Here is a 12478-nt window from a genome sequence, read left to right as displayed (position 1 = left end):
TTTTTAATCAAAATACGTGTGGCTAAAATGATGTGCCTGTTCAGAAATAGACCGTATAAAGGTTTAAAACAACACGACAATTCATCCATGAAATTACTTCCAGAAACTGTACTGACATGAACGCCACCTTGTGGATTTTGCGCGTACAACGTGAGGTCAAAGTTGAAAAATGACGCAATCGCGTACACAGATACACACTGCTATTCGGAAACACGTTGGAAACATGGTTAGAGGAAGTATTTTATAAACAAGTTGGTATTTATTTAGTACCGCAGATATTCTGCCCGACAAAACCGGATATTAAAGCATCTTTCTATAATACCCGGTAAACGTCTGAGCCCAGAGCGACCACACAAGCTGCTAGATAGCTGTTGTTAAGCTAGCATGTTAGCTGGCTGACATCGTTAGCCCAGTCGGTGGCATGACATGGATCCGTTAAGTATAGTTGCGGATGAAGTGGCTTTGGAGGGACTGGACGGGATAACGATTCCCACACTGTGGATACGACTAGAGAGTAGACAGCCCAAGTTTCCCCTGAAGCTCGATGACTGCACCAAGGAGCTCATCTGGAAGTCACTTATCAACAACAACGACCTGCGATTCTATCAACTCCCACAGGAGAGAGACGACGTTGAGCTGTTTGACAGGTGAGCAGATCATTCTGCTTGTCATCAGAGTCCTAGTTATGAAAGATATTCCACACTGTACACACATTTGTTGTGGGTCTATTTTCTCCCAGAGAAACACACTCAGTTGCCAGTTTAAGAGGTCCAACTAGCTAAAACTAGTGCAGGCTAAAAATAATAATGATAAAAATAATAATCATAACAATCTTTGTTTATGGAGCATTTTTCAGAACCATGTTGCAAAGGGCTTCCACAAGAGCAAAGACAATACAAAACAGAAAACGGATAAGACAGAAGGTAAACACAGGAAGAAACTTAAAAAAATAAAATACAGAACAAAGTAAAATAAATAAATACAATCAACTAAAATCAGGAAAGGCTCTCCTATAAAAGTGTGTTTTAAGAAGGTATTTAAAGCTTTATTTATTTTTAAACTGTATTTTTATTAAAAGTATAAAACGTACTGGGAGCCAGTGTAATGAAGCAAAACAGGGTTGACGTGATCATATTTCTTTGTTCGGGTCAAAAGCCTGGCAGCTGAGTTCTGGACAGTTCGGAGTCGATCAATAGATTTTTGGGTTAAGTAAGTGAAAAGACTGTTGCAGTAATCCAGGCGTGATGAGGTAAACACATGTAAAATGGTCTCAGTGTTTTAAAGTTAACATTAATACAGCATAATAAAGGTTATAATGTTAGGTTTTTGTTAAATCTGCTTCAGAGATGTGTTGATTTAATTTGATGGTCATTTCATGCAATTGTCTGAATTCTTTCCTCACCACCTCTGCAGTTTCTGGTGCTCTTGAATTGTTTTGCATTATACATGGAGGTGTTTCTAATGTTTTGTCCACCCTCATTTGATTGGCTTGAACAAAAACATCACAGGCACATGTCAGTAACTGAGGCACCTGAGTGTGCTCACTAATGCTTTTGTGGCTAAATGGGGAAAATCCATTCCAAGGTCTTGTGTGAAGCCTTCCCCTGTTTTGTTTTTAGTACCATTTTTCATAGACAGTTCAGTTTGCACACTTGCAGTGTTGGAACAGGGAACATTATGGATTTGTGATTTATATTGAAACTAGAGAGTATCTTTCTCCATAGAGTTCCCATTCTGGGATTCTGTATTAACATTAAAACATTATACTTTTTAGCATATTTCATATGCTCCATGTGCGTCTTTGTATTAGAGTTTGGACTCCCTGACTTAGATTTTGTGTTTGCGTGTGTGTTTTCAGGTTTAAAGACATCGACCCAGAAACAGGAATTGAAACAACACTGAGATTTAATGAAACACGGAAAGACATCTACCCGGTCCATATTATTCTAGACAACAAGGATGGGATACAGGGCTCGTGTGCACTCTACAAGGAGAGGAGACACGTCACTGAGCACATCCGCTCCAAGTCCCTCACCCCATTAGTCAACTTGCAGGAGGCTTTGGAACGGTTTGTAGAGTTTGTTTTATATTATTTACATTGATTCAGCAGCATGAACCACACACTGCCTACTAAATGAACAATCTTTACTACACTGCTCAAATACGCACAAATTATATATAATAGTGTATATTAATCCAGTGATTTAGGCATTAAGCTTTTTACTCTTTATGCTTTATACCCTTGTCTCTCTTAGTGTGACATTCTGACATTAGAAATGCGTTTGGATGATACTTTTTCACTTTCTTTTTCACTTCAAACTAAGACCTACAAATATCTAAGCTTAGACCAAAAAGGTTATTCAGTGAGTTGCATGTTAGAAAAACCCAAACAGAGCTCTGAAAAATGTAATCTAAGTTTATTTGTCTGTTTCAAGCTATCCTCCTTCTCTGTAACCTGCACCTCCTCAGATATGGCCGAAAGCTCGTTGTCGTTGCGTCTCAATCACTGCGATTCAGGACCCTGATTGGTAGTGAGAGCGATCCTGATTTGAAACTCACTGACGACTCTTACTGTGTGTTGGAACGAGTGGGCCGAGCACGATGGCAAGGAGAGCTACAAAGTGATATGCACGGATGCTCTTTCAAGTAGGAGACATGTTCACACCCCCGTTGTTGCTGCTGTATGTATACTCTGTGTTACAAGCTGCAGGTTAGATATCCACTTTGTAACAGCAAGTGATGTGTATCAACAGGATCGATGCTCGAAAGCTGCACTACATGAGGAAGTCTCTTGTCAGACATGGACTTGTCAGCATGCAGTCTCATATCGCACGAGTGATGTCAGGACAACAGCAGCACTCCATTCTCCTGCTACTCAAACGCTTCTATGTTAACAGGTCGGTTTATGATCTGTGTGTTTTTCTCAACACTGTTGCACCACTATGCTCCAATTTCAATCTCTGTGATTTGTGTTAAGTGAAGTCTCTGGCTGGGCATCAAACCTCCATACTTTTTAGCCTAATAGCATAGCTCTGGGCACGATGTTGGTCTGATGGTCCGTCCACCACTTTGGTTGAGACTGAAATCTCAACAGTTATCTCAACAGTTATTAGATGCATTGCAATGAAATGTTTTCCAGGGAGTGCTGACGTTAGCATGCAAGTATAGCCTCACACAGCCAGCAGCGTGGCTCTGCACTGACTGAAGTGATCAGATACTTTAAGATTTAAGTAAAAACGTTGCCACTTGTAGATTGTTTTGTTAATTCCTGTTTGGCTGCTTCAGCATTTAACATTTAAGAACTTTGACTACTTTTGTTAAATAAAACAAAGTTTTGTTGTTTTTTTTTTTAGAGAAATGTCTTTATATTTATGACAATATGGCTTCAAAAAAGTCTGTATTGGTAGTGAAATTCAAGCACTAGCATGGAAACATTTCAAACAATTCGCAGCCCCGGCCAAGACCGCTTTTGATGACATCTGCAGCAATAGAGACACAAAGCCATACATTGCAGAACTGGATGAAAGGGAGGCCTTCTCTTGGATAAAGTGGATAACTAGTCTTATCATCATGTTTAGGAGGAACAGAGCCTGTTTTTGCTTTTACAAATTTAGTATTGGGATTTAACTGTAACTTCCTGTGTTTTTCTCTCTATTTTTGTCCCCCTCTCAACCACTTCTGCTCTTTCAGGAGGAGTAAGTATGACATTCTGATGGAGTACGTGTCCAATCTTCTCCAGCAGTCACCTGATCAGTTTGCCACTTTGATCACACTCAAAGAGCAGCTTGTGAGTATCTCTCTGAGTGTCTGTTGGTCTGTGCATGTTCATCTTTTTATATGTGACAATAGCTGTGTTTTCTTGCAGAAGGTGGACGAATGTACCTTTAAGCGTATATTTCAATACATGCGAGCTGCCAAGTTGGTTGAGTATTGCCAGTTCCCTCTGGAGGACTTAGATCCGAGCGCGGGGCCTTGCACCACCAAGCGAGGTAATGTGCCGTTCATAAGCAGAACAACAGAGCATGTCAGCACATACAGCAATACATTTACAGTATTTTTTGGTTTTATTATCTATTTTAGTGATGGTTATGGTAAGCAGTTTCTTATTTGACAGCCCATTTTGAAAATCTTTGTGTTCCGTTTACTGTGTTATTGCTGATAATATTTTGACGTATTAATCTCAAATTGATAAATAATACTGAATAAATATTTTAAATCTACAGTATATTGAAACATTGCTACCACGACTATGAAAATAAGATAATCAAGATAAAGTGATTATTGTGCTGCATTTTGTTTTGAAATGACGCTCTCATTTTTGTCTTTTTGTTATAAATCTTAAATGCAGAGAACAAATTTTCACATGGGGATCAATAAAGATTACCTTAACTTAAATCCAGCGCACCTCTTTACTTTACAGCATTGTGCCTTTGTGCCTACCTAACAAAAATCTCACTTTCAGCCAGGCTCTGGCATGTTTAGTTCAGCTAAAAGTGGTTAAGTGAGCCGTTCTTGGCAAAAAACCTGGTCAAGCTAGCTGCCACCTGGATTTTGATTGTTGTTTTTCAGTTGAATTATAATTAAAGATCATTGAAATCCACTGTTTAAAAAAACTAATTTAAGTACAATAAATGCTTGATGTTTCCAAAGTCAGTGAGTAACCATGTGAAATAATCGTGATCTCAGTATTGACCAAAGTGTGATTATGATTTTTGCCAAAATCGAGCAGCCCTAGTCCATATTTCCCTTCACAAGTTCCCAGAGCCCAAGTTGATATATTAAAATTGTTTGTTTTGTCCAGCGTTATTTATCCTAACTCAACTTACTAACTATCATGTAAGCAGCAAGTCTTCACACTTGCAAAGCTGAAACCTGTGAATTTTTGGTGTTTTTGCTTAAAATTTTATTTAATTGATTAATCAGTTATCCAAATTGTTGCCAATCACTTATCTGTCATATTGACTCATCGATTAATCAACAAATAGATTCAGGTCTACTTTGCTGCACAAAACATGGCAGCTGCTCTGCACAATGGTATCTTTTTACTGACTTGCTAATCACACTAATTAAACACTGCAGTACAACAAAAAGTATGTTTTCATAGGTTACTAAAAGAATACTTTCTATTAAATGAGTGATGGTTTAAATAAAAAAAAAACATTCTTTGACATGAAAATAGTAGCTTGACACAGATGCAGTTAAAGGCTTCTGAAAAAGCCAGTAAGTGGACCTTGAGTCAAGACTATCTTTTATTTTTCTAAAGTCACTACAAAAATACATTTAAATGATGTATAATTTAATTGTGATTTGTGTGATTATGTTTAGCCTTGCATTTGTCACATGCCTATTGACTGCGTCATTTCACTTTGTTGAACAGGGAAGAAAGTGCTTGTCCGATGTGCGAGACTGTTAAAGCCGTATACAGGGAAAAGCGTAACTGAAGATGACGATGATGAGGGCGAGGACGAAGAAGTTGACACTGGAAGAAGAGCTCTCCCTTTAGAGGGGCGAATCATGGAGAAAGATTTCCTGTCACAGGCCTATCACATTGGTAGATTTGATCATTTTCTTTGTTTATGAAACACATTTCAGGGATACTGTGTGTCAGGATGAATAAAATGTATTTATTTTGTTGTGTTTTATAGATAAGAAAATTAGTTTTGGGTTCTCCACCGCAGTCCAGATGTATTTGGACAAATTTTCTTTTGTTTTGGCTCTGAGTTTATTAGGTCGAACAACAGACACACGTCTGAAATGAATGAAATAACTTCTCTCACCTCCAAAGTATTCTATTATTAAATCTTGCCTGTGTCTTTTTGTTGTACTGCAGTATTATCCTGTGGTACAAAAGGAATCCCCCAGAGTGGTATTGGGGTTAGGATGAACGTCGGTAAGCTGGAATCCCGTATGATCTGCCGAAGACTGGAGAGGGATGGTTTGATTAAGGTAAGACCTAGGCTTTTAATAATCATGTTAATAACAAAAACAATAAAGAACAAAACATAATAAAAACATTACAATTTTAAAATACAAAGACGGATACAAGCTAAAAGGCATAAAAATTATACACATTATAAATACAAAGAGACTAAAATGAACTAAGATGTCATAAAACAAAACATAAATGAAAACACGGAAAAGCAATTAAAGTGATTTAGATTTTGCAGCACAGATCTCCTCAGGCAGGTCATTTCAAAGTCTAAGAGCAAAGGCACGACGCATCCGAGGATCTCAGGGAGCATGAAGGGACATAAGAGATCTGGGGCTGTATTAAAGAAACTTCCTAACCTGCAGATCCTATCTTAACGTCTTGGTAACCACGTTAATAAGGGTTAGGAACTGATTGAGGAATAAGACTATTACAGATTAACAGTTCCTAAGTCAGTGTTCATCCATCTCAGACATTTCAAATCAGAGCTATCACCTGTCACTACCGGCGTTCCTCAGGGCTCTGTCCTGTAGCCCCTTCTGTTCATCATCTGTCCGCTTCCTCTTGACCATATCTTCCGTAAATTTAACATCCATTTTCACTGCTATGCGGATGACACCCAGCTCTACCTGTCCACCAAACCTACCACACCTCTCCCACCCACCAACGGAAATCAAATCCTGGTTCTCTTGCAACTTCCTCAAACTTAACAGTGACAAAACGAAATTGGCACCAAATCCACTTTGACTACATCTGACAGTTTATCTCTAACCACTGACAACTCCAGTTTTCCCCTCCCCCCAGGTCAAGAGTCTGGGTGTGTTCCTCGACAGCACACTTTCATTTCAAGCTCACATTAATAATATCACTCGGTCTACATACTTCCATTTACGTAACATTAATCGCCTCCGACCGTCTCTCTCACCCACTAGTACAGCCATTCTCATTCACACACTGGTCACATTCCACATTGATTATTGTAATACTCTCGTTGGTCTTCCTCTCAAACCATACATAAACTTCAACTGGTTCTGAACTCTGCTGCCCGTATCATCACCAGAATCATCATAATCATATTACTCCTGTCCTTCAGCAGCTTCATTGGCTCCCAGTTAAATACCGCATTGATTTCAAGATTATGCTCCTGACCTTCAAGGTCACAACCTCGTTCCTCTGTACCTCACTGATGTCCTTTATATTAACACACCCACCCGTACTCTTAGGTCTTCCTCTTCTATTCACCTCACTGTGCCTCCTGCTCGTTTGACCACCATGGGGTTCAGAGCCTTCAGCCACTCTTCCCCTCGTCTCTGTAACTCTCTTCCAACAGGCATCCGCTACATTCACTCACTTTCCATTTTAAAATCCCATCTGAAAACACATTTACATTTTAAACTGGCATATCCCACGTGATCACTATCTATCAGGCCACAGCAATCTTTGTTTCCAGTTGTTATATACCCTGATTTTATGCACTTTTATGCACATATTATTTGTTAATTTTATGGATTTATTACTGTACTGTTATATTATGTTCTGAGAGGTGACCTTGAGTGTTCATAAAGGTGCCTATAAATAAAATGTATTATTATTATTATTGCTTAATGGGCAGTTTGTTTGTGAATGCAAATATGTCAGGAGTGTGAAGGAAGTTCTTGTGAGCTGGCAGCGCCAGTGATAAGGAAGTATTTATTGAAGCTCGAATGTCAACTACAGTACAAAGTGAGGACACAGAGTAGTGCCAAAACCTAATCTGAAGGCTTCTTCCTGACGTGGGATGTTTATCCTTACAACTTGTCCAAATAAGATTATTATTCACCCATTTATACATGTATGAAGTTGTTTAAAACAAAACGCTATGCTTACCTAACTTAGCCTGAATCACATTGTGTGCCACTTCAGGTTGGTCGGTCTGTATGAAACAAAATAAAGCTAATCTTGCATTGCCCAGGAGAACAAAGAGTCCATCCTTATCAAGGCAGCTGCATCCGTTTGCCAAACAGACAAAGAGGAGAGACAGAGTTTAACTTACTGCTTTGGAGAGTCACATGCCTTAGCTTACTTGTCTGTGCAAATGACCCTAATGTGACCTGTGTGATATTAAAGGACAATATTTAAAAGGAAGCACTCGCTCAATTGTCGGATATGCTGGGGTTTTCCACACCACCAGAGACCAACCACCACAAAGAGAACACTTCCTCTTTGAAAAGCTGTTATATGCACTAGCTCTGATGACAATTTGATAAAAATCAGTTTGTTTGGTGTCGGATGGGTTTCTTGCTGTCTGTTTATAGGCGATAAACATGCAACAGAAATATTTTATTCTTTGATAAGGCTGCCAATGCTAATACGCTTACTTGGAGTGGCCAGCAGTTTTCTTTTAATGCATACTACCTTCAGTTTACATTTTGATGTCAGTCAGTCAGTCCACTACTTTGGTCCAGTCTATCTCAACAAATATTGGATGGATTGCCATGACATGTTTTACATTTTGACATTCTTGAGGGTGAATCCTAATGACTTTGGTGACTTTGACCAAAAACCTGTGAAACTATGAGATTCCCCTCATACTCTGCTGCACTTTGCCTGAAGTGCTACTTGGCAAATTTTAGCACGCTAACATGGATTGATAGTAAACATGGTAAACATAATGCTTGCTAAACATCAGCACTAGCATTGTCGCTGTGGGCATGTTAGCATGCTGAAATTGGCATTTAGCTCAAAGCATTGCTGTATAGCTTTACAAAGCTGCTAGCGTGGCTTAATCTTGTTTATACTGTGACATAGAGGTGTTGATAGTATTTAGACAAATATAGGAAACACCGTTTTATTATAATGTGGTCCAGTACAGCAACACAGCAGCCTCACTTGTTGTTACATATTCAATTTAATATGCTTTATTGGCATGAGTGTTTAGGTTAAACAAGTTAATGTTTACATTTTGAATAAAACAAAACAATAATTAATGCAATCATGATTACTCAGTTTTGTAAGTTACGACAACACAAAAAAAATACAGATAGAATGCAAGCTACAAAAAAATAATTAACAAGATTTAACTGTGCACCAGTTCGCTGAGTCACTCGCTGTCCCTCAGGTTGTGACACAGGGATGCATACTTTGCAACAAGGTTTGTCGTACATCCTTCTCCTAGGGTTATTGATAATTTATTGTTATTTTAAAGTTCTTTGAAATCTGGTATTAATAGATGGAATTCCATACAACATATTGCTCTCTTATGCTTCTATATTTAACACATTTCAGGAGAAAATGTGTCTCCGTCTCCACCTCCTATGTCGTACAGAGCTCACAGACTCTGTATTTTTTTGGTAACCAGGACTTTTTATGTCTCTCTTTTTCAATTGCAAGGGTCACTGAGTCTGTACTTTGTAAGAAGCTGCTTTTACTTGATGTCTCTGACAGTAGAGAGATATCCAGCCATTTCATTTCCATTTAGGGCCAGATAACAATTTAGTTTGTGTTTGTTTTCTTTCTCTTCCTCCTAGTGTTCCAAATAAGCAGTTTTGCTTTGAGTGATAATTTGGTTTACTCTAATTTGTGTTTATAAAGCAATGCTGAGAAAGGTCTATGTGACATGTTTCGTTAGTCTCAGGACTAGCTGGCATAAGGGACTCTTTTCAGGGTTCAGCTCTTGGGTTTTAAGAGCCTTGAATATGAGGGTGTCTTGGGGATGTGATCTGAGGTGCATCAGAAAGTTTAGTGCTCTTTTTTGAGTATCTATTATCAGTGTAAACTGCCCTGTAGGAGAGTTTCTTTGATTGTATAGCATGTTTCTGCATGTATGGTGTCAATGGCATGCTTCGACCATCTGTTGTAATTCTGATGACTCGGCTAAATAATACTATGTAATATTTGACACCAGATTTTAATTGGGATACTTGCATAATTTTTGTTTAATTACATAGAGAGCTTTACAAGCTTTTTCTTTTAGTGCATTCACTGCTATACAGAAGTTCCCCAAGACCCCGATCAGACAGAAAGCACTTTGCTGGTTCGAAAACACTAGGCACACAGCACTGCCTTTTTTTGGTTGAATTTGGAAAAGAGCAGTGTGATGAATGAGCTGTCCTGTCAGTCTAATCAAAGATTATTATATTATTACAGATCAGTGATCTGTAATGTTTGGTAATAACTGTCATATTAGCAGAAACTTGATCACAACTTGCACGTCTGTGTCTTTTGTTGCTAAAAACATCTGCTTTAAAAAAAACAGACAAACGTAGTACGCTTGCTCTGGCATTGTTTGAGGGTGAGAGGTGTACAAACACGCAGGAGATGGAGAAAGAGGAGACACCGCTGGTAGTACCACCAGCTGGTCCATTAGCTTCGTCTTAATGATGGTCGGTTTAAGGCTTACTTTCTCTCACTGCAAAAAACGCGTTCTGTCTGATCCGGTACTAATGCTCGGATTTTTAAGGTAGAAATTCTTACAAAAGTGAGCATTTTAAGTAAGAAAGCATGTAATTCAGGGCTATTTTATCACATATTGTATTATATTGTAATGGTGTTTCCATTTTCCTGGTCACTCACTGTGTGCGATGTCTTTCACCCTGCAGGGATTCATGGAAGATGAGGGTCGGCAGAGGACTACGAAATTTATCAGCCATAAGTGTGTATCTATAATCGAGTGTAGATTTATAAATTACATCATATCAGGTACTATTGTACCAAATACTGTTCTGCTTACTTCTCTTGACAGGTGTGTGGGTGAGAGTGATCGACTCCAATTGTTTGCTAAGGAGCAGGAACGGCAAAAGCTCTTGTACTCTTCTGCACCAGAGACATCGGATACTACGCCATCAGCCTCAAAGTCGACGGCAAAAGAAAACACCAGAACTCCTGCAGCAAAGGAGATTCAGAAAGCAGGTGGAGGAGGAAACGAAGATGCAGAGGAGGCTGGGCAGGTGTGTGGTGACAGAGAGGTGGATACAGCAGATAGAGGCTTTGATGGAGAGGGCGGTAAAGCAAGAGGAAAGTCGGGAGCAAAAAGAAAGACGCCAGGGAAGAAAAGCAGTGGGAAAACTAAACGGACACAACCTGAGTTCCCCATCGTACAACCCACGCCAGCTGAATGTGAGTAAGCATTAAACCTTCGCACATTTTACAACAGATATTACTTAAAAAGTATCAGTAATCAGTCTTGGTTTTATAGGTGGTTAAAGCTCTTTATGTTGTCTCTTCTCTAATTTCTGTCATCACTCAGGTGAAACCCAAGCCTGCAGTAAATTCACGACTAGTAGGACACCGGACTCAGTGTCCAATCCCAGAGCAGGTAATTTGCAGAAACAGACCTAAACAACTCTACTTTGGCTACAGTCAAACTTTGAAGGAGAAGTATTCATTATTCATTCAGCCTTGCTGTCCACAGTACTGACAGTACTGCTGGAACTGATTCTGTTCTGTACAGTTTCAGCAGTTCTCAGGTCTCAAGTAATTCTAGGTACATTTAGGAAACACATGCTTGAAGATCTGATGGATATGATTGGGCTGTATCCAGTGAGCAGATGGAAAATATATTTAGATATGTCTCTTTAAAAAGTAACATATCAAAGTGTTGCCAGACCTCATTTATAGCCGACAAAAATGTTATGTGGGATTTTTACCTGTGAAATACAAACATTTGTAACAGTGTTTGATATTGTGATTTCTTGAGAATTCAAGTCTTTTTCCATGACAGATACAGTCCCCTCCAAACGTGTTGTAACGGTAAGGCAAATTCCTTTGTTTTTGTTGTTCCCTGAAGACATTTGGGTTTAAGATCAAAAGATGAGTATGAGACAAGAGTTCAGAATATAGGGCTCCCATTTCCTGGTATTCACAACTCGGGACATACCACCCTTTGTTTGAACCCACCCATTTTTGCAAAACTATTGGAACATGTGACTGACAGATGTTTCTTGTTGCCCAGGTGTTGCCTTTTAGGTTGATAGTCCAAACATTAAATAGCTCTGCATGACTAGTCTTAAGTTTTCATCCTTGGTTCAAACCTATAAAGACTGCATTTCCTGTTAAGGAGGATAAACCAACATGAAGACCAGAGAGCTGACTGTGGGAGAAAAGAAGGACAAACATTGTACATAGCAAGCACAACAATTTGTAACGTCCTGAAAAAGAAAGAAACTACTGGTGTACAGGTCGGCCAAGGAAAACAACAGTAGTTGATGACAGACATACAGTGGGGGAAATAAGTATTTGACCCCTTGCTGATTTTGCAGGTTTGCCTACTTACAAAGAATGCAACAATCTACAATTTTATCATATGTACATTCTAACAGTGAAAGACAGAATCCCAAAGAAAATTCCAGAAAATCACATCATATGAATTTATAAAAATGGATGACCATCTGATGAGGAAAAACAAGTATTTGACCCCCTGGACAAACAGCATGTTAATATTTTGTAGAAAAGCCATTATTGGCCAGCACAGATGTCAAACGGTTTTTATAGTTGGTGACAAGGTTTGTGCACATTTCGGCAGGGATGTTGGCCCACTCCTCCCTGCAGACAGCCTCCAAATCATTCAGGTTC

At 39.0% G+C, this 12478-nt stretch overlaps 1 protein-coding gene across 1 annotated transcript in view; it reads left to right on the top strand.

The window, feature by feature from the left end:
- Positions 1 to 55: 55 nt before the first annotated feature.
- LOC123969580 (general transcription factor 3C polypeptide 1-like) overlaps positions 56 to 12478 on the top strand; it is a 32610-nt gene continuing 20187 nt past the window's right edge. The window contains exons 1-11 of the mRNA XM_046047120.1: positions 56 to 647; positions 1859 to 2068; positions 2470 to 2646; positions 2754 to 2897; positions 3691 to 3787; positions 3866 to 3989; positions 5378 to 5551; positions 5831 to 5946; positions 10507 to 10559; positions 10650 to 11023; positions 11154 to 11222. Of these exons, the coding sequence (XP_045903076.1) occupies positions 427 to 647; positions 1859 to 2068; positions 2470 to 2646; positions 2754 to 2897; positions 3691 to 3787; positions 3866 to 3989; positions 5378 to 5551; positions 5831 to 5946; positions 10507 to 10559; positions 10650 to 11023; positions 11154 to 11222 (1759 nt within the window). The 5' untranslated portion in view covers positions 56 to 426. The remainder of the gene's footprint in view (positions 648 to 1858; positions 2069 to 2469; positions 2647 to 2753; positions 2898 to 3690; positions 3788 to 3865; positions 3990 to 5377; positions 5552 to 5830; positions 5947 to 10506; positions 10560 to 10649; positions 11024 to 11153; positions 11223 to 12478) is intronic.

Source organism: Micropterus dolomieu, linkage group LG04 (genome assembly GCF_021292245.1).
Source record: "Micropterus dolomieu isolate WLL.071019.BEF.003 ecotype Adirondacks linkage group LG04, ASM2129224v1, whole genome shotgun sequence".
In the NCBI taxonomy this organism is placed as follows: domain Eukaryota; kingdom Metazoa; phylum Chordata; class Actinopteri; order Centrarchiformes; family Centrarchidae; genus Micropterus; species Micropterus dolomieu.
Note: the sequence above shows the minus strand (reverse complement) of the source record. Positions and strands in the feature narration are given on the sequence as shown.